The sequence below is a fragment of the Ciconia boyciana genome, chromosome 1 (assembly GCF_034638445.1).
Source record: "Ciconia boyciana chromosome 1, ASM3463844v1, whole genome shotgun sequence".
NCBI lineage: Eukaryota > Metazoa > Chordata > Aves > Ciconiiformes > Ciconiidae > Ciconia > Ciconia boyciana.
Genome location: NC_132934.1, coordinates 12,569,256 through 12,591,593, shown reverse-complemented (window position 1 = coordinate 12,591,593; position 22,338 = coordinate 12,569,256). Strand labels below are relative to the sequence as shown.

At 38.7% G+C, this 22,338-nt stretch overlaps 1 protein-coding gene across 1 annotated transcript in view; it reads left to right on the top strand.

The window, feature by feature from the left end:
• Window positions 1-21,273, top strand: part of CD36 (CD36 molecule (CD36 blood group)) — a 32,974-nt gene extending 11,701 nt beyond the window's left edge. The window contains exons 3-14 of the mRNA XM_072866857.1: window positions 5,991-6,151; window positions 8,335-8,479; window positions 11,202-11,381; window positions 11,532-11,623; window positions 12,064-12,110; window positions 14,484-14,553; window positions 16,226-16,413; window positions 17,234-17,352; window positions 18,681-18,754; window positions 19,530-19,584; window positions 19,780-19,944; window positions 20,674-21,273. Coding sequence (XP_072722958.1) covers window positions 5,991-6,151; window positions 8,335-8,479; window positions 11,202-11,381; window positions 11,532-11,623; window positions 12,064-12,110; window positions 14,484-14,553; window positions 16,226-16,413; window positions 17,234-17,352; window positions 18,681-18,754; window positions 19,530-19,584; window positions 19,780-19,944 — 1,296 coding nt within the window. The 3' untranslated portion in view covers window positions 20,674-21,273. The remainder of the gene's footprint in view (window positions 1-5,990; window positions 6,152-8,334; window positions 8,480-11,201; window positions 11,382-11,531; window positions 11,624-12,063; window positions 12,111-14,483; window positions 14,554-16,225; window positions 16,414-17,233; window positions 17,353-18,680; window positions 18,755-19,529; window positions 19,585-19,779; window positions 19,945-20,673) is intronic.
• Window positions 21,274-22,338: the final 1,065 nt, after the last annotated feature.

Genomic DNA, 22,338 nt, shown 5'->3' with positions numbered 1-22,338 from the left:
GTTTCAGATATCACCATCATAAATAAAATCATGTCTTAAATTCTGCACAGTCCAAAGCTTGAAAAAAGACCCCTAGCTGTTCCTCTGCTTATCCTATGTCAGAGTAAATCCTAGTTCTTTGCACAAGTTGACAGCAACATAGCAAGACCAAATCTATATTTCTAGGGGAAATGAATTTTGCTGGATTAGAGAAACAAATGTTGAATACATTTTTTTCTCCTGAATGAATAGTTTTAGGACACTTCATGTTATAACAAGTCAAATTGTCATAAATTAATTTGTTATCAAGATTTAGTCAAATCACATTATCATCAATTTACTCTCAAGCAAGTCCAGTTGAGCTTCTTAGCATCTCCCAATAAATAGGGACAACTTTACTTTCAAAAATCAATGCAATCAATAGTTCTTACCGTTCTTGTTCTGCTAGCAGCAGAAGCCTGAGCATGCTTCCCTTAAGCACACGTCTTTGCAGCTTACCAAACCCTACCAGCCTCATTTCTTCTTTATTGCAGTCATTGAGAGATTAGCCTGAGTAAATACTGCAGGACGTATTTTGCTGGAAGGCGGTATACTGTTGTTGCAGCAAAGAGAAAGCATCTGCAAGCGTATAGACAATCTTAGGTGCCCTTAGAAATTTGACAGAGACTCTCAGGGTATATAGGCTGTTATCTGCTAGCAGGCAGGTGCTGTTCTCCACCCATTAACAGTCCATGGGTGGACAACCCAAACAAAGTCCATGTAACATGTAACACCAAGATGTCACCTCTTCGTTTGTTCCAGTTTATTAACATACATCTGTGCTTCCACACAAAATGCATTGCTATCTTCTCTAACCCCAGACTGCTCTACCTGTCTCTCAGATCTTTTGGGGATAAGCTGTTTCTAATCCTGTGTCCAGCAGGTTTAAAGAATTTCAACATTACATACATTTTCTGAAGCTTTTTAGAGGCTCTGTAAAGAAACTGTCACTTGAAGAGCACGCTTAGAATAAAACCACCAGCAGCATCTTGGCAGGGATCCACTGAACAAGATTAGTACAAAGCTATTTCAGCTCTGATACTATTCAGGGAAAGGAGACTTCCCCCTTAAAAGGTGCCTTTGATTTCAGTACCAAAGGGCAAAAATCCTAGTTTCCCCAAACACTGAATCTATGCAGAGGGGAGAGATGCCTTTCCATGAAGGCCTTTAGGGGTTTAGAAAACTGTCCTTGGTAAGTTAGGAGCGAAACATGAACGTTTCGGAGTTCTTTACAAAAAATATTTTGTTTGAGACTATCAAAATGTATCTTTTTAACTGACTCCACACATTTCGGTTGCACATCATCATGTCTATTGTCATTATTATTAGACATTATCATGTCTAACATTTAAAAAAATCATAAGGAAAGGTGTAAGTTGTGATTCAAAACAACAAATAAGAAAGCTTGCATCTGATATTGTTGAAAGGAGATATTTTGACATGGTTCAATTACTGCTTTTTGCCTTTCCCTCCCTTAAAACAATATTATTTATTTAGGCAAAATTCCCATCATTTCAGTTATGATAAAACTTTTTTTTTTTCCCCAGGTGATCAGCTTTTTTTTCCAGCTAGGTCTAACCACTCAAACCCATTGGTAGCGGATTCATTTGCCAGAAAAATCTTTATTACCACTTCTCTAAGAGCTTTTGCTTTCTACCTGAGCATGTGAGTTCAGGAGGTTATCAGAAGCCACATAATGTTACTTAATATATTTAATCCCTGATGAATTGATAATACAGACTGGTGTATGATTTGCCACAATACCTCAGTGGTGCACTCTCTCTGTAGAGTCCTCAGGGTTAGTCTCTGCTATTTTTAGAAATAAAGCTATCAATTTTAGCTATTATTATGTTTAGGCATCTGTCTCTCTATGTATCTGTTATCTATGATTGGCCAGATTATATCTCCTCAGCTACTGGAGGCATAGGAAACACTTCTAATTTAAAATTGCATTTGTGATATTCATATGCCACTTCTTTATCTAAACTAATGAAGCTAAAGCAACAGCTGGCTCTCAGCAGAACATATGTGATCTAATCACACATATGCCAGCATTATCAATGATAAACTTGATTGGCTTCCATAATTTTTTATGATCAAGGACTGAAAAAGGACTAAAAGTTTTGATCCAACAAAGCCTGAATAGAAAGGCTAATAATAAGTTAATAATCATCACTTAAAAAATAATAAATGACTATTCGTACTTTCAGCTGCAAAATGGAAGAAGATTATTTGCTTTCCTGGAACTTAAATTAGTCATTTTTATGGAATTGTATTGTTTGTTTCCTCCAGCTTACATATGCAACCCAACACATACAACACATAGAGATAAACTAGTAACAATTTTGTTACAGCCTAAAGTATTCATGGCATCTCTCAGTTCCCAGAAAATGGCATCTTTTGTCCATCTGGACAGATCCTTTGTCAAGACAGCAACTTTGTCTTACATTTTGTATTTCTTCATCAGAAATCATGATGGCTGAATTTAGCGTAAAGCAACAAAGTACAGCAAGCTTCTATTGCTGACTGCTCAGCATTTCTTGAATTTATGTATTGCCAGTTGACCCACCACAAGTGGGGGAAAAATTGTGTCAGAAATAAAAGGGGTTAAAGTTCCCATTGATTTCACTCAGTCTTGCACAGTTAGGTCAATAGATGAACTTGGCTGTGTAGCAATTACATACTGTATAGCTACTTGTGCTAACAATAGTTAACTATTGCATAAGATATTAGAGCTGATGTAGGTTGACTGGGGAGTTAGGAAGTGTTTCATATTATCAATTGCAAATTAGTACTTTCCCAAATTACCCTACCTTTCATAATATTACAAAACATGGCAGTGTTACTAGGGGAATATACAAGTGACCAGCCACAGAGTGGGTTAATATTTAGGGCTGGCCTCACCAGTGATCAGACAGCCAAAACCCAAGGGCTTTCTGGTGTGAGGATATTAGTTTTATTAAATGAAGACATGAATAAAGACAGAGCTCTAGATTTTCTTCCACTTTAACCCACCATTTGCACTCTTGAAGTATGTGACAGAGAATCATACACACCTCCTTTGTGGGAGAAATGTTATTAACAATAATAGCTGAATGCCACCAAAAATAACAGTCTTGCTCCCTTCCTCCCCCACCCTCTTTTGTCCTGCTGCTTCCCTTGTTTTAACACTGGTTCTCATCTGATCCTTCTCCCTACCCACACCACTGAGCCAAGTGGCTCACTGGTAGAAAGGTAACCCAGGAAAAAAAAAAAAAAAAAGAAATAACCTTCCTCCAGTCTGGCAGGCAGAAACAGCTCCCTGAGGAATGAGAGCTGGCGCAAAGGAAGGGGGAGGCACGTGGGTCAAGTACGGGGGCGGCTGCGGGAGCTGGCTTGCCCCTTTGGCTGCAGCACTGTCAGGTCAGATCAGACGTCCCCTTGAGGCATCCCCCAAGAGTGTCCACGGTGGCATTAGCACAGAGGAAATGGTGAGCTGCAAATCCACACAGTAACTCGTTGTGACCTGGCTGTCCCATGTACTCAGATCTCAGGACCTCTTCGTACAATGTCCAAAGTAATTTTTCTCTGTTGGCATTTCCTAAGGGTATAATATGGACATAGTAGTTGTTCTTGCATGAAAAATAACCTCTTTGTTATTTGTTTGCAAATTTGTTCTAGATTGATAAGTAAGTACATAGTACAGTAAAGTGCAGTAAGGGGTGGTACAGAAAGTAGATGAAAAGGCTCGTCACATAGCCTACAGTCTCAGTTTATATGGAAAGTTGTCCTGGTTGTACTAAAAAGCCGGGATAAAGACCTGCACACTCTTAGCTTTCCCTGCAGTAGCAGAGAGAGGATTAGAGGCAAAGATCCACCCTTTGGAAAAAATAAGATCATTTACATGGAGAAAGCTGTGAGGAAGCATGTTCCTTATATTCTTCCAAGTCAACACAAAGTCATAAGATGTGATCATTGCAGAATAAACATTTTTCAAAGTGCCCAAAATGTCTAAAGCTAGACGCAAGTTGGGGACTATTTCTGTGCCTCTCAAGGATGGGAGGAGAGGTCCTACAGCTCAGGCACTCTGAGCAAACTCTCCAGTGGCAGGGGACTTTGCATATCATTCTGTGCTATTATAACCCCTAGCAAAGGGTTATAAGGGGAGGGAGGAATGGATGGAGGGGGAAACTTAAAGCTTTTAAGAAGCAAGTAACACTGCTTTAAAATCTATCGACCCAAGGTGGAAACTTCTCTATTTATTTCTGTGCTTGTGTGCTGTTGACTTCTAGAGAGAGTAATTTGTCCTCTTGGCCCTATAGCTGCCAGGAATCCTTAATTGTTTCCCTATACCAGTTACACAGAGGCAGGAGGTCAAATCTTGGCATCTGTCCCCATCCCAGGATCCTGCTGAGTACAGATCACAGACAGACTCTGAGCAGACCGAGCTGCACGTTTCTTTATATAGCCTGCTTCTCCCAGATCCTTTGAGCAATTCTCTGTGGAAGCTGAAAAGGTGATTTCCAAATCATGTAAGTGTTTCTCTCTTCACCAAGGAGATGGTCTGTCCCACACTGGATCACAGCTTTGACAGAGTCTTTGGCCTCCTGAGGTTTGCAAAACAAGGCTGAAGAGAATTTTGTTTGTCAGGTCTGAGTGTTGAGGGTTATCAAGCTGATAACACATTTGCTGTGGCAAGGTTTCCTTCCCCTCTCACACAAATGCACATAAATTATAGCAGATATTCAGACAGCAAGCCCAGTGCTTTACAACACCAGCAAGGCATTTGCAACTCCACCATAAAGGCTTTCCACAGAAAAAGCCCTGCCTGTGTTACGAGTTCTCGAAGACATGGTATTCGTTTCTAACTGCAGTGGTTCTTAATTAGTAGTACCCTTTTTTTTAATGGTGCTTGCTAAGCACACTCTAGAGGCAGAAAATTAAGGTAGAAAGAAAATCTAGCAACTTGTAATTTAAAATGTCTTTTCTTGCTATCTGGAAGGATTCCAGCCTTTTGCTTCCTGGGACTCTGTGAGCTGTGCAAATTAACTAATTAATATTGCACAACTCTAATAAAAAAGCATTTTATATGTTGGAGCCAGGCAGCTTAGATTTTTCTTCTTATTGAAAAAGAATTTTCTACATTTTTACCGCCACGGGGAAAAACCTTATCCCAGGATTTTGTGAAAATCATATAGAAAGAGGCCTGATGTAGACCAGGCAGAGCAGGCATTCCCCTGACAATACAGGAAACGTACCTTCAAACTCTCCTTCTCACTGTACAGTGCCAAGGTCTGAATAGGCATTTACCATATTATAGCTGAGTGCCACAGACATAAAGCTGTTCGTTACTCTAGAGGGGTTCCTGATGCCCTGTCTTGTCTTATATCCATATTTTTCCCTCATTCTCTGTACCCAGGAAACCTTCCTAACAAAATGTTATCAAAACCGGAGAGATTTCTTAGAAAGTCTCAGTTTTGGTGACAAGAATTTTCTGACAAGAAAAACAGTCCTGCAAGAACACTATTTGCTGTCTTTGTGTGCAGTATTACTTAGTGCCTGTGTAATGCTCAGAGAGAACGCTCGTTTCCTCCCCTGGGCTATTTGCAAATGTATGAAAAGTAGTTTATGGATTCTAAAAACTGTGGGGTATCATTCAGTCATTCAAATATTTTCTTTTTACAAATAATCAGTAAATTTGGCAAGTATTTGGGAACTAAGGCAGTGCCAGACCACAGCAGTAGGAAAGTTTTGCTACTGGCTACAGTAGCAATTATATCAGCTTTGTGGTCACTTCCTTTAGGGAGATTCACTTTTGCTTTCACTGAGCAGGAATGTCAGGACGCCTTCAAATGTTGGTCAAAAATGTGTGGTGTACACCTCATATTGATGATAAAATACCTTTTTTTTCTGTTTGGGAATCTTCTACAATCATCTGCAGCTTGTCACTCATACTTTGTGGTTAATTTTAGCTTTGATTTTTGTCCTTTTAGGAAGCTGTCATTGCAAATGGTACCATTGCTTTTGAAAATTGGCTTGTGCCAGGAAGTTCAGTTTACAGGCAATTTTGGGTTTTCGATGTGCAAAATCCATCAGAGGTATTAGAACAAGGAGCACGTCCAAAACTTAAACAAAGAGGACCTTATACATACAGGTAAGCAAAGCCCCCTGCGTATGTGACATGCCATATCAGAAGTTTTGCTAAAGTCAGAGAAAATTCTGCTGAGTTAAAATTTGTGTTTGAAATTCCAGCATCATATTTTAGTCAGCCTTGACAAAAATGCCTAAATTGCAGCTACACACAGCAATCTCAAACACTTTCTGTATTGGGTGTCACATTGGGAAAACACATATAGAAATCGGGAATTGGGTGTGAAGCTGTTTGCTCTTGTGAAAAACCATTGCTCATTAGCAAGGGGTTTGCCACAACAACACACAGGCATGGTTGCATTTGTTGCTGTTCAGTTTTTGCCAACTTTTTACACAGAAGAAAATGTGCCAGATGCCCTAAAACAAAGAGCTTATCTTATCACCCATGTATCACTCATATTTTTTTTAATAATGTGTTTTGTTTCTTTGTTCTTTTATGACTTATTTTTAATTTATAGCTTTTCTTTTTCCAATTTTTCCTCTGAAAAGCATTCCTTTTTCTCAATGTACTAGCTAGGGCCTAGATGCAGCAGTCCATCCCCATTCAGGGGAGATTTTAATAATTTGCTTAATTTAAAATGTGATGTTGACATAGGAATAGTCGATGCTTCCTGAGTCATTAAGCCCGATACCCAGCTATCACTGGCACCCGCGTTATGAAATTGCTTTCCTAAAATGATATTTCTTTCTTGGTGTCTTTGGGGATGTATGTTGTATTCGCAAGATGGTTTTGCATTGCAGCATCTACAGCTGACGTGCTTTGATGCCTAAAAGATTATTTATTTCTCATTGGAAATAGAGAACTCTTAGTTCATAGAGTACCTGGGAAGGCATAGGAAATGGTTACACAGGAATCAGGAAACTAACCAGTTAAGAAGTACTGCAGAAGGTGAATTCCTGCTAAACAGCAACATTTTACTCTGGTGGTGGTGATGGTGCCTATTTTCTCAGGGACAAATCTCTGCCAGAAGCCTAGATGAGACTATGTAAGAAATGATGGCTATAGCTCTTCTCACTGCTGTGGTCATGCTCACCTGGGATATTGGGTCTATCTGAATCACTGTGATACTGAGTCTCTCTCTCTCAGTCTCCCTCTCAATATTTAACTACTTATTACAATGTACAGCAACTGGCCTTGAAAACGCAACTGTCCCCACGATTCTGTTGGGAAACCTTGTTCTGTTGGGAAACCCTGGGTCTTTGTTTTCAGTTAGAAGTAATATTAATTAGAAAAAAAATCTCCCAACTTTCAGGTAGGTGCTCTACACATTAGGCTATTAATTAAAATGATATGCTCACAAACCAATCTTGGGAAGCCAAGATCCATCTGCTTTTGGGGTAAGACCCACATGCACTGGCTATGTCTGTACCATGAGGAAATGCTCTCTGAGCCTTTTGGTCCCTCCACACCCAGGCTGCAAGATCTGATGGAGTACCCTGAAGATCCCTTCTGGGATGGAGCTGGGACAAGCTTCGTGGACCCCCAGCATAGACTAAGTCATATGATGCCTGCCGGATGCTGCCCCCACAGGGGACTCGGCAAGAGGACAGGGACTTGAAGATCTGAGCTAAAGCTAGAACTGCAGCAGCTCATAGATTTGTACCTTGGTGATCTGCTGACAGGGCATGCTCGAGAGGCTTGTGAGAATCTCAGTGGAGCTAAAAGACTGCTTATAAATCTCCACATGCATATGAAATGTTACCAAAGTGACTCCCATTTTGGATTTAACCTGTAATCTGTTTTGTTGCAACACAGGCCTATCAAATCAAAACTTGAGTGTTTATTAACCATTCTGAGTCATCCCCTTCTAATTACATGCAACCATGAGAAAGCTTAGAAAAAAATGTGACAAAACACAATTAATTTAAACAAAATATAAAAAGATACAAGGTCCATTATTGAAGTAAAAATAAAAAAGAAATTTTTGTTTTCATTTTAGTATCAAGAAAAAAAAATTCATTAGGCACTAAGAAAATATTTCCAAAAGAAAAATATTTTACAGAAAATTGAATTTTTACATATATTCACATGGAAAGTTTAGAATCCTTTCAGTGGTTATAAAATGTTCAACATTCATCTACAAAAATGTTCATCAACTTTTCAAAAAACTCCAGTCAGGCATGGTTATGTGTTGTCTGGAAAATCAAATGTTGAAAATATTTTATGTTATTATTTTTTATTTCAAGAGTGCGGTATTTACCCAAAGAAAATATCACGGAAAACTCTGATGGCACAATATCCTACATGTTGCCTAACGTTGCTCGTTTTGAACCTGATATGTCTGTTGGGACAGAAAATGATACCATCACATGCCTCAACCTTGCTGTTGTTGTAAGTAAAGAAACCAAGCCATAATGTCCATATTCAAATGTTGAGATACTGGAGGAAATAGGAGAGAAGTTAGCATTAGTAATACTGAAACTGCCACAGGATAGGTTTCCTCTCTATGAGCTCAGACGACATGAGTGCCAGCTACACTGAGGGTAGCTGTATTACTGTCTTAAAAAAAAAAAAAAGTCCTGAGGACATATTGCATATATATTAAGGTTTCCTTATATTCCCAGGGTAATCTTAATGGTAAATGAAAACTGACTTGTTCCTGTCAATGGAAGCAAAGTCATCAGTTTGGATGGGATGTATCAAAAAGCATCCTCCTGGTCAGTTTGAATGTGGGAATGAATCAAGAGTTTGTGGATGGATTCCCTTTCTGTGTGAGGTACAGCATGAACAGTACAAGACGGATTTGCCATCCTCAGCCCTGCTTCACAGGGAAGGCTGTATTAAATCCCATGCTCGGTGTATGCATGGCCTCGCTGCCTCAGCTGCTTGCTCCCCATGGTGCCCCTCAGCACCACTGCAATGGCATCCCCCGAGCTCTCCTGTCCTACTGAGACCTTAGTCCTCCAAAGAAAAGCACAGGGGTCCCCTCCTAGAGTAGTGCTAGAGCCTTTTCAGTCCAGATGTTTTTCTGTTGTCACAGGCTGAGAATGTTTGCCCTTGACTGATGTTTACAGTTTTCATATTTATATTCAGCCCTGGTTGTGTTGCCTGATTGTCTTGCCCTAACTCTGTGGTGTTTGCGTGTGAGTGTTCAGGATCTCACCCACTGTGAGAGGGTGGGTGCTAGGGGCAGAGTGAAGAAATGCTTAGTGTTAACACTATATAGAATCATAGAATCAATCACAGAATCATAGAAGACCCCATGTTGGAAGGGACCTCAAAAGATCATCTGATCCAATCTTTTCTGAGAAAGGGAGCCTAGATGAGATTTTCTAGAACTCTGTCCAATTGCACCTTGAAAACCTCCAGTGGTGTGGACTCTAGGACATTCCAGTGATTGACTCTTCTCACTGTAAAAAATTTATTTCTTCCATCAAGATGAAACCTTCCCTGGTGCAACTTTGTACCTGTTGCCCCTTGTCTTCTCCATGTTGCTCCTCGTGAAGAAAGAGCCTCCATCCTCTTTCTAGCCACCTTTTAAATACTGGAATATTGTGATGAAGTCCACTTGAGCCTTCTTTTCTCTAGGGAGAAAAGACCTAATAAATAAAGGCAAATGACCTTATTCAGACCAGATATATTCTGCGTGTGTCCTAATTTAGTTCAGCATCTCTCTTTTGGAAAGCTGTTCTTGTTTCCTGTGCTCAGAGTCCTTCATGTCATGGTATTAACGAACACTGCTCAGCTCCCACACTTTGGAGCACGTAGCTCCTTATGGGTCTAAACATAGGCTCATGCCTGGAAGCAGCCCCGTCAGGGTAGATGGGAACAGAGGATCCAAGCCCTCTTTTGCTGTTCAGAAACAAACTGGTGGAAGCCCAAACTCCCAGAGAGGCTCTGCCTATCTCATTTGACAGCACTGACTTCAGTCCAGCAGAGCCCACCTTTTATATCATAACCTTGTTGTCAAAATACTCACAAGGGAATTCAGAGAGATGTTTTTCACACTTTCTTAACTCCGAGGGGATTGAACCCACATCTCCTTTATCTTATAATCTTGTCATATCATGCTTTCTGCTTACTCTGTGTTCAAGTTCAGGCAAGAGTGAAAGATTCATGCGGTTGAGGAGGGCAGGAAATGAGAGCAAAAGACTCTTCCATTGCTATCCCCATAACACTAAGTACAAAGAGACAGTCTACTAAGGGGCTGAGCACTTGCTCTAAGAGAATGACTTTTTACACAGATTTACTTATTAAAATTGTTACAATTTCCTGCTTCCCCACACAGGCCAACATAGATCATTTCTGTTTGCTTTCCACAAGCTATTCAGTGCCTTTAGGGATTTGACTTTGTGTTTAAGCCTCTGGGAACCTTCATTACAATTACTGCTGGTAAATCTACGTTATTCTTCATTGAATTAGGACAAGTTATCCACTATTTAGAATTAAAGCTGTTCAGAAAGGACTTGTTTTTTGCAAATATGTATTCTTTTTAAGTAAAGAAATAATGGAGATTCAGCACTTGGGCAGTTTTATGCAGGATACAGTTGTATCGCTGCTAGCGTAACAGCAAATCTAAACCACTTATCTAAGCCAGTAAGTAACAAGGCTTGTATATTTTTATTTACATGTTTGTAGTGTGAGTGAGTCTGAAGTATGTGACATAGGGAGATGACAGAAAAGAGGTAGAAAACCAAAAGTGGTACAACCCATGTTATATAGATAGGGATTTAAGATTATTACTTGGAAATATTCAAAAGCCATCTGGCCATGGTCCTGGGCAATTGGCTCTCGGTGGCCCTGCTTGAGCAGGGAGGTTGGACGAGATGACCTCCAAAGGTCCCTTCCAACCTCAACTGTTCTGTGATTCTGTGATTAGGGATGATCTAGTGAACTCTTGTAAGCAGTAAAGACAAATTGTCTGCCTTTGTTTAGTTATGCCCAGTAATTGTTTTGTTAAGGAGTGTCAGTTTTTAAGTAGAAACTTAACTTACAGTGAGCTGCAACTCTGGAAACCAGCTTTGCCAGAGATTTCTTGGAGTCAGATTCTGTGTTTTTGATCCAAAGCACATGCAGAATTTTATGCTAAACATTAATTTTATTGCTGTTGTAGGCTGCACCTGCCTTGTATACAAACACTTTTATACAACTACTATTAAATACTTGGATTAAAGCTTCTAAATCATCCATGCTGCAGAACAGAACAGTAAAAGAATTACTGTGGGGATACAAAGATCCCTTCTTAAACAAGGTCCCCTTCCCCTTGGACCCAGTTCTGGGAGTCTTCTACCCGGTAAGTGAAACAAAATAGGAGGGCAAAGCCTTTAGTTATCATTCTGTGAATAAAGATTAAGGCAGCCGCTGTGAGGAAGAAAAATGTGACAATGCTACAATCTGGTTTAGTACTTCTAACTGTTATTCCTTCTTCTTGTGTCTGTTACAGTATAATGGGACAGTTGACGGACTTTACAAAGTCTATACTGGGAAAGAAGATATTAAAAAAACAGCAATAATTGAAAGCTATAAAAACAAAAGGTATCATAACATTGTAAAATTAAAAACTACACATATTTTTAAGGTATGGCTTTTAAGGCTTGATTCACTAAGAGCTATAGATAAATGGAAAATCTTCAACAATTCAAGGAAAGCTGGATCAATCCCTGGGCTTAGCAAAACCACCTCTCTCTTTCAGCTATTCATGATTCTGTTAGGAGCTTGGCTTTAAGACAATTATTGATTCTTTGATACAAGTAGTTACTTCTGTTCTGCATACTTAAGTAGCTAGATCCCTTTTATCCTATTCTAATGCATCATATAGTTTATCTGAATAAATGAATGAACATGTCTATCCTCTGACTTTGCTAATGGGTCAGGCTTATACTGGAGCAGTTATATTTAGCAATACAGGTAATGAAATGGATTACATCATTGTATAATATAAGACATGCAGCATTACTTTTTTTTTTATCTTAAAGGAATCTTTCATACTGGGAAGGTTACTGCGATTTGGTTAATGGCACAGGTGAGCCTATTAAAGCTTTTTAAAACTTCAACACATTTCTTAATATTGCAAGGGAATAATGAGATACAATATTTAAGTTAATTCCCCTGGGCTTTGACAGTTCTGTACTCTGTATTTTAAATGCCTATGTAAATATGAATGTATAAATATTACTACTATTATACATGCATATCTGTGTATCTATTATAATACATATACTATACATTATTGTATGTTATTTTACGTATACATGTACCCTCTTCAGCTAGAGCAGATGTGGGAGAGACACAAGAAAAGAATCCATCTCTCTGTTTCTACTAATTATCTTTATGGTACAATATAACTAAGATTCTTTGCTATAGCAGTTGAAAATTATCTTTGCATTCTAATAATGTACATTCACTTACAGTGTTGAAAAATAAAAATAAATGCACCAAAATGGACAGAAATTTTTTTACTGAGCTATGAAAATAAATTGAGGTGACAAGGGAGAAGGCTGTCAGACGGGTGGTTTGGAGGCCACTAGGAAGTGAAAAGGGATGAAGAAGAGAAGTAGTTTAGTTTGGGACAAATAAACTAGAGTGGAATATTTTTGAGTTTGCTTTTGGCATATATATGAAAATAGTTGAGTTGGTTAAGAGGCATTTGTTCAAGATGATATTTTTCTTCTGTGAGTGAGTGAAAATGTCACTGTGAGGACACCAGAATCTGTTGAGCTGAGGCAGTCAGATGTCATGGTGGAGGCTTCTGCAGAGAGTTGTAGGCCTTCATTGAGCGAGTATCAAAACAACGTATTTGGGTTGGGGTTTTTTTTCCTTTTCTGTGCTGCTTTTCCTGGCATAGATAATTTTCCTTATAACCCAGAGCACATGGCAAGTTATTTTGAAGTATTTCAAATACATCACAAGAATCTGACTTTCCAAAAGTCTGTGAATCAGGAAGGATTAATTCCTTTTTAAACTATGTAATTAATTTTATAAGAGGCAATATTTTCTTAGGTTCTGGGACTTTCGTTCTTTATTGTGGAGCCTGAACCCTTTTTTCCCAGGGTCAGCTTTTTGTTTTTTTCTTCTTCCACAGCTGATGGAATAAACATACTCAGCTAACTAAACTAAGTGCTCCAGTACAGTGAAAATGTGGAGCTTTTCCTTGTTAGCAAAGGTTATCGCACAGTTTACAAGAGCATTCAGTGCAACTGCTCAGGAGAGACCATGTGTTTAGAGAAGCAGCAGGTTTAAAAAGTCTTGTAAGTAAGCGTGAGAATTCCTTCTTATCTTGAAAGCTTTCACACCAAAGCGCAGCATGTATAGTATAAGTAAATATCTAGATAAAAATATTAAGCAGTATTCTTGTATGGGGCTTGAAATGAGTCCATGTTTGCAAACTCTCCAAGACTGCCAAGATTTAGAAATAGAGTGTATGTCTCGCATGATCTCGGTTCTTCTTTAAGAAAAAGTGCTTCTGTCAGCAGTGGGCAAGTGGCAGTGTGTGATTTAGCTTTCTCGCTCTTGCCAACTAGATTCAAAGATATCACAGATGTTTCAATCCCTTGGTTACAGCTGCTGACTAAGAAACTAAACAGAAATTGTAGCAAGAAGTAACAAATGTACTGGTTAAAGGTTTGTTACAACATCTTGTTTGGGAAAATGGCAGAGAGTCCTCTTACTTAGCTCTGGATGCTTGCAATGCAGAAATACGCATCTGAACTGGCTGTCTGTGTTCTTTTTATAATGAGTGGAGAAAAAGAAATCACCCAAGTGCTATTCCTCTGACCTATTTTGCATGTCTACCATGGGGTGAGATGGGTTGTGCCCCAGACGTGCTTCCTTCTCTCCATTAGCTGTAGAGGATCTAGAGAGGATCTCAGCTTACAAAGAAGAGGTCCGCTTGAGCAATCTTTGGTGAAAAAGGTTTAGCACTGATTATTAAATAGGCAGTTTTGAAGTCTAAAGCTGTGTTTCTTGTAAGCGCTGGGTGCTATAACTGTAGGTGAACCGAGGATCTCTAGAAAGGTTTAGGTCTTTAGACTGCATAAGCCTTGAAGAAACGGCAACAGGTATTGGGATTCCTATTCCTATTAAACAATCCTATTAAGCAGGATTGTTTTTTGTACCCTCTGTTTTTAATGGGCTTGATCATATAGCTTCACATCTGTGACAAAAAAAAAAAAAAAAGCTGCCATAATTTGGCTTGCTTTCAAAAACAATACAATCTTATCTGTGGAGTGCCTGTCACTGTACAATAACTTACATAAGTATTTTCCCAAAAAAAGACTCATATTTTTTACCTTTTTCACAGCTTTATAGGAAAGTAACAGCTGAGTATTGAGCTAGAGATTAAATCATGTCTTCTAAGTGGAATTGCTTTCAAGCTCTTATTTTATTTTATTCACAGATGGGGCATCATTCCCACCGTTTGTCAAGAAGGATCAGATACTGCGCTTCTTCTCCTCCGATATTTGCAGGTAGGTCGGTCCCTTCCTGCTGTGCGTAGACACCTGCACGTGCCACCCCAATGCTCTTTCGTTGCAGAGGGCAGCTGCAGTGGCTCTACTTGGGCTCAGGTCACCGAAGCAGTTCAACACAAACGTTTCACCTAAACACAAGTAAATTAATGAGCTGTGCTCACGATTTAGAGCCTGATTCTACCACTTTTATTTATGTCAAGTAGCAAGCTATTTACAGTGTATTTTATTTAAGCCAGTTACAAATGTATAATTCGGGAATACCTGACACTGTTGTGAGCTGTTACAGATCTGTGAAAGACATTGAGGGTCACAGGGTTCAAAGTTTTGAACTTCTTCTAAGATCAGGACCCAGCCTATAACCTGCCTTATTTGGTCTGAGAAGGCAATAGGTACAGCAGGGGCCAGTTAGTCCCATCTTTGGCATTTCTGCAGAACATCATCTATGCAGAACAGGATTTACTGCCATCCACTAGATAGTCAAAACTGTTTTCTCACAGGATATTTTTACATATTTTATGTATTTACAAACAAACAGACCTGCTCAATACATCACATACTGATGGCTTTTCAGCCTGCTGCTTCTGCTGTGGCTATCCAGCGTCCCTGAGTTCTCCAGTGGGATCACTGAAAGTGTTGTTAGAAGATTTAAAGTGCATGACAGTGTATTTACTTTGGAAGGTTCGACCCCTTTATTTATTTTGCTGCCTGGAAACAGCTGCTTCCTTTTAACTAGGTTTAAAGTGGGCCATTTGCTTTGCAGACTGCTTGTTTTTAAAGATCAGTGTTTTTAGATGAAGTTAAAGTTATTTTTTTTGTGAAGTAATTGTATCCCCAAACTGGAAAGCATTTCACAAGAAGTCATGGAAAAGGGAATTCTATGCAGAGGAGAAATGATAAAATTCTTTGGGTCGATTGCACGCAGTTTGAGAGATGCCTCTGGCCATTTAATTCTCACAATTAATGAACAATGAAGGACAGTAACAATTGCCCAAAGGTCGTGCTGAAACAGAGTCATGGAAAATGGTTCTGTCCACGTTGCAAAACCCAGAACCTTTATTTTGTTTCGCTGCAATAGAAAAGTGTTGCTGCCCTGGTTATATTACCGTGTAACAACCATATCTCCATATCAGTTGATAAGGTATCAGCAAAAAGAAGCTTAAGTGGTATTCTGATTCATATGCAATGGAATAAGGTTTTATGCAGAATGTTGCCTGCATCATAAAGCATATATTAGTATCATCAGGTCAGCAAAAGCCTATAGCAGAACTGATTTATATTGGTAAGTCTCTCTACTGTAGTCCAAAAACTTTCAAAAATTTCCTAATAACAGTTGGTGTAGAAGAAGTGTGTAGGGAAAAGAGCTCTTAATTAACTTGTTAGTTTTGTGTATATTGTTTATTAGTAGTATTAGTATTTTTGTCTGTCTTCATGTGTATTGTCATGCTCACCTCTGAGCTTGTACATCCTTTTGTGAAAGTGTGGAATATTCTCCATTACAGAGGAACACCCCTACAAACTGCTGAACAGTGTGAGGTGAGCCTGGACATTGGCTCTCTGGAGTACTTGTTTCTTTTAAGAGAGACAGCTGGGGGATCATTAAGGAGCATTGCCACGAATTCAGGTTTTTAATCCAAATGACTGAAACACGTTTCTCCTCTTTTATATTCAGATCGATCTATGGAGTTTTCCAGGGCAAGCAGGATGTGAAGGGAATCTCACTCTATCGTTTCACAGTTCCTCGTGAAGCATTTGCATCTCCTGCTGAAGTCAGAGATAATTATTGCTTCTGTACAGATGAAGTCATATCAAAGAACTGCACAGTAGCTGGAGTCCTAGACATTAGTGCCTGCAAAGCTGGTATAGTAGTGACATGGTACTGCCAAACAAGCCATTTATCTGGGGAGAAAGCACGTGTCCTGTAGCTGAGGTGTTACTCTAAGATCCAGGACATTTGTGTTTGTCTGTGAATTCTTCTACAGATTGCCTGTGAGACCTTTCACTTTTCTGTAGCCTCATTTCCCAAAATGAGAACTATAGTATTTCTGTATTTTGCATAATGCTATGCAAAATCGTGATAGGACAGATTGTATACTGCAACTGCAGGAATGTGTGTATAGAAAGGAAAGAAGAGGATTCTATAGGCACTGTATAAAAGCCAGAGATAGTCACAGTCCTTGTATTTGTGATAATTCACACACACAGTATACATGTGTGTGTGTACACAACTATATACACATGCAGAGATTGAGAGACACTATTGGCTAAGGTTAGCATTGGTTTAATAAAATAAATGTATACAGAGTCTGCATTTGGTGCAGAGTGGACAGCATGGATTCCCTTCAGGCTTGCTTTCTACTAAAACAAGATCATGAGGGTGGGGGGAAACAGTGACAGTCAGGTCCTCACCTCAGTGTGAAACTGGGAGCACTGCCAGCTCCACAGTGTGGACACAGTCAAGTAAGATTGACAACTACAACTTATTTCACCATGCAAATTTTCCTAATGACAGCAGAATCACAGAAATGCTCAATTTTTTGGGGGGGAGGGGCGGGACTATTAACATTTTTATCACGATTGTGTGTCTATATAAAAAACTATGTTTGCATGGAAAATGGCCTCAGAGGATGAGCACTGAAACAAGGCTTAATGATTCAAGTGAGTTTGTTTTTTCAAATAGGAAGACCGGTATTTATCTCTCTTCCGCATTTTCTTCATGCAAGTGATTCTATATTGCATGACGTTGAAGGCCTGAGCCCAAATGAGAAGGAGCATGAGACATTTCTAGATGTAGAGCCTGTAAGTCCAAATATTTAATAGTTGTAACTCAGTAAACTTGCGATGTTTAAATTTAATTGTAGTAGAGTAGGCCTTTTACCAGAGGGACGAGAGAAGATACAATATTTTCATGCTTGCTTTTGCAAGATCTGCTCACAAAAGTGTTATGGTTTTAGCAGGGGAAATTTAGAGCAGAACTTTGTCTCATTCTGACCTTCAAAGTTTGGAAAATATGTTTTAATATTTCATTATTGGGAATGTGGGATTAAATAGATTCTGCAAACTTTGAAGTATGCTATAGCTTTTCTATGACCTTCAAGTACTTTGAGAAATTTTTTTTCTATGAAAGTTCTTCTGTTCCCTCTATACTTTTTTTTTTTTCATTTTCTATAGCTAGCCATTTTTGTATAATGACTATCTCAATTGAAATTAAATAAATATAGATCAGTTTATTTCCAAGAAAATTGCCAGAAGTCTGAGCAGACTAGTCTAGAACAGACCTAATATAGTCTCTGTGACTCAGATTGTCCAACAGAGCTCCCAAACTGAATGAATTTATGACTGCTCTGATTTTGATTGCCTCCAATTTTACCTGTACTTCTGTTCCAGTGATTCAGATTCTTAACTTTAAATGTATTTACCAAAGTTTTCTGAATTGTGTGATGAATTCTAAAGTTTCAAAATTTTATTTTGCTCTGAATTTGGATGAAAAGGTAAAATTCAGGATTTTTCACTAAAATATTTTTAGTCATATAATTTGACAGTTAAGCTATATAACTTCAATGAGGAGATCTAAAGTTAAATCTTTGTTTCACCTTATTTGGAATAGAGACATAAACCAGAATTTCCTAAATCTGATATGAAATTTTCAAGAATCACACCCTGTCTTGTTTTTGTGGAGGACAGAGGGGAAAAGAAGGAGAAGAAGAAAAGATCTGACCTTTGTTTTGATATGTTTGTTCTGATATGAAATGTTTGGGTTTGGCCCTATGCAAGTTAAACATCCTTGTTATTTAAAAAGAAAATTTAGCTAATTTCTGGTGGGAAAAAAACCTAAAATGCATTTTTACATGAGACATTTCATGACTGATTTAGTATTTTAAACCTTTTTTTTTTTCCTTCTGTTTTAATTGCAAATTACAAAAGTAACTATGGTAAAGCCACAAATTCAGAACTTCTATGAGAAATGAGAGACCCTTAGAAGCACTAAAATTTCATAAAAATTGAATACTTCAAAACATAAGGATAAAATAATACCAAAGTGCTTTTTGACACAGTCCATATTCCAGGCTTAGGCATCCAATTAAAACATTTAAATTAATGTGGTTTAATTTTTTTTCTGGTTTTAGATCACTGGTTTTACACTACAATTTGCGAAAAGGCTGCAAGTAAACCTCCTTGTGAAGCCTGCACCAAAAATTGAGTAAGTACTACTTCATTATTTTGTTTTTAAAGTCTTTTTTCAAGAGGGCTGATTGGTCTACCAGAGTGTCAGTAGAAATGGCTAGCAAAAGAAAGAATGAAAATACTTTCCGAAGCCTTTTTGTCTTTCTTGCAAAAATTTCAGCCCTGACTTTTCAGAGAACATAAATTTCATCAAAAGAGCAAGCCTTCTTGAGCAAGGCACTGCCCAAGTATTTTACCACACATTTGATTTCCCCGCAGAAGCTTACAAGGCAACATGTTCTTAAAAATAACATTCTTACAAAACCCAAATGGGGGCCATGAGGATGAACTAGAAGGCAAAATATATTTTCTGTAATAAATCCAATGAGAGAGAGAATTTATGTATGCTCTGTCACTAGATGGATTTTACCACACGGGTTGATGGGTCTCTAGGTGTTTCTTTTCTCTTCATTGGCCCAAATCTTCCTGCAGACATGCATTTCAGGATCCTGTACATCTGGCAGGTGAACACAACACAGAGCTTCACACCCTCCCACCAAAACCTAGCTGTGTCCAGCCTTTCTTCTTTCTGACTACCCACATATGGAAGACTAGACAGAAAGAGATGGTTGCCTGATATGTAAAATGGCTGTTATTAATTGTAGGCTTTTTTTTTTTTCAGTCCAAAACTACAGTAAAAAGGTACATCTGGAAGGTAGAAATGTAGTTAGATGAGAAAAAAATGTTTAAGTAAAGACTGGGCTTATGCACCAAACTAAAGGTAACATGCTGTAATTATTTTCTCATTTCAGAGCTTTATCAAAAGTTAAAAAACCTTATATTTTTCCTCTTCTTTGGCTAAATGAGGTTAGTATATTTTCTGTCTATTAATCTTCACTGTTTAAAAAAATAGAAAAAAAAACGACCTAGCCTTTTCAGTCTTGGTGCCCTGATACTGGGCAATTAAACTCATGCTGTGATTTGCACACACCAAGAATATATTCAGCAAGTGAGGGCTTGCATACTTACCTTTCACTGCCATTTTGTTTTGCACTGTTTCAGTCTGCTGTTATTGGGGATGCGAAAGCAGAAATGTTCAGAAATAAAGTCACCGGTCGGGTGCAGATGCTGAGTGTGCTGCAGATGGTGTTAATGATCGCAGGTTCTGTGCTGTTCCTCGCATTCATGGGTTCCTATTTCATATGCAGATCAAAGAAATTAAAATAAGTAAGTAAGCGCTAACGGCTCAGTCCTCAGCAGTAACTTTTCCTCGGGGTTTCAAGAAATTGAGAATCATTACCTATTTAGCTGTTCTTATTTTTTAAGTGCTAGTAAATTCAGCAGTTGTTCTGTGGGAAATCATCCAGATAATTTAGCTAATGTTTTTAAATTCTCTACCCAGCCTTAATCTTTCAGGATTCTCTTAAAACACCCAGGAGAGGTTATTGGGAACTATATCAGAAGACCAACATTTTTTTTATTCCAAAACACAACATGATCATTGTGAGTTTATGAAAACAGACATTTTATCCCAGACTGCTAAACTGCTCAGAAGTGCCCTCTAGTACTTCTCTGGGACAGAGGCCACACAGCTGCAGATATCTCTGCTCTTCCAGGACATACCCTTGTCTGGGGTTCAGAGAACCCACTGTAAATGACATTTTTTATTGAGTGTTGGACAGGGTTTCTCACTTCTTTCTCTCAGTTGTGCATCACTGTCATGTTAGTCTAAATATCTCCTGAACATATCTAGCCCGCTAAGACTAAATATACTCCCATCATGAGAGTGGTGGATTAATGCACTGACATCTATGGAAACAAACACATTTTTGGAGTGATTTAAAAGAAGTGCAGAGACATGAATGTGATGATGAAAAGTATGCTGTAGTAAAGAGACATTTTTAAGAAGACAACTTATGTCATCACATGCTGAATTCTGATTTTATTTCACTACAGGTAACAAAAGACTTCAGAGGTAGGCAATGTTTAATTGAAATTTCAGCCAAGCAGCATGTTAAAATTCAGAGACAAAAGGTATGATTCAAGGCACAGTCAGTCCACATGCTATGGAATTCAACATGCTTTTCCATGTTGAGAAGACCAACTCATTAACCCAAGTAAGCTGATGTTTCCAAAGGTCCACGCTTCTGACATCAGTAAAGAGGCCACCATGGAAACTATGCTTTCAAATTACTTTGATTATTTGAACCTTGTTACAAATGTTAAATGACATTCAAGCAGACTGAAGTTGAGATACAGTTGGATTTTAGTCCACCTTCTGCCATTTATGCAACTTGCTACTTTTTTTCTTCTGGAATTTGCAAGACAAATGAAAGCCATTTGCTGATGTTCTGTCTCTGAGCACAGGCTGGGAATGACAACACCTTTGAGCTCATGCTGTACTCTAGATGCTCTCATTGCAATGTTTCTTTCTGTTCCTTCAAGGAATGGAAGCTGCTGCAATAGAACTGCTCTCTGTCCTCTATTCAGGGATGTGAATTGCATTGAATGTGAAGTTTATTATGTAAAGTTACTAACTGTAATACATGAAGTTAATAAAAGACTTACTAAAATACGTGGTTTATACATTTTATATGGAGATGGCTCACAGACACACCACAGTCATTCATATGTTGATGGAGCTCATCAACATTCGGCTCCACAGACGTTCAGCAATCTGAGCTACTCCCTAACTCCCAACCTGCTCCACTGCTCTTACTGTTGCCTCCTGTATGCTTTTCATCCTGGCTGTTGCTTGAATACCAGCCTCTGCTCTCCCCTTACCCCACTTTGCCAAAGGCCTCCCTTAGGGAGTGATCTCATATGTCACATTTAGGGTCAAGAGAAAATATTCCAGAATGCTCCAGACACAGGAAGGACTGAGGTAATGATTTTGATCAAACATCAGAGGGTTCCACTTCCTTGCTATAGAAGAACATAAATGAAAACAGGTAGCCCCAATTCTTTACTGATAAACCATCTACCACAAGGAAATTTGTGCATCCATTTGTTTAATGAGGTGCATCAGCCTGTAGACAGGTAGCAAACACTGCCATCTGCATAAATGGTTTACTTTTTCATTTAATCTGAATGCCATATGTTAGAAAAGAGAGTCAGTGGGGCAGATATAGAGTGTTGTAGGGTCTCTCCTTTTCCCATGGACTCATTGAATTCAGAACAAGAGCCTAAGTTCAGCATTTTCGAAGATTTCTTCTTGGATCTTTTGTTCCCTTAAATAAGAGCTGCAAAGAAAAAGGAAGATCAAAAATGGCCAGCCTCTCATAGCCTGGTGTTTGGAAATAGTGCTACAATGGACTTTAAACCAGAAAGATTTATGTTGCTAGTAAATGACAATATCTTTTGCCAGGTGTCTTTAGTAAGGTGTTTTCACCCTTTGGAAATAAAGGGAAAAACCCAACAGACTAAAATGCTGTTGTTTTAATCCCATGTTCCTCGTGGACAAAGTTGTGTAGCTATCAATAGAGCTGATGAATCACAGAAATCCCAAGAGATGCTTCTTGAAGGCAAGATCTATGTGGTACATGGCTACACTCTTTTTCCAACCGTGAGCTGGAAATGCAAAGTAACAGGGCAGGACATGTGAAGGAGGCATGGCACTCA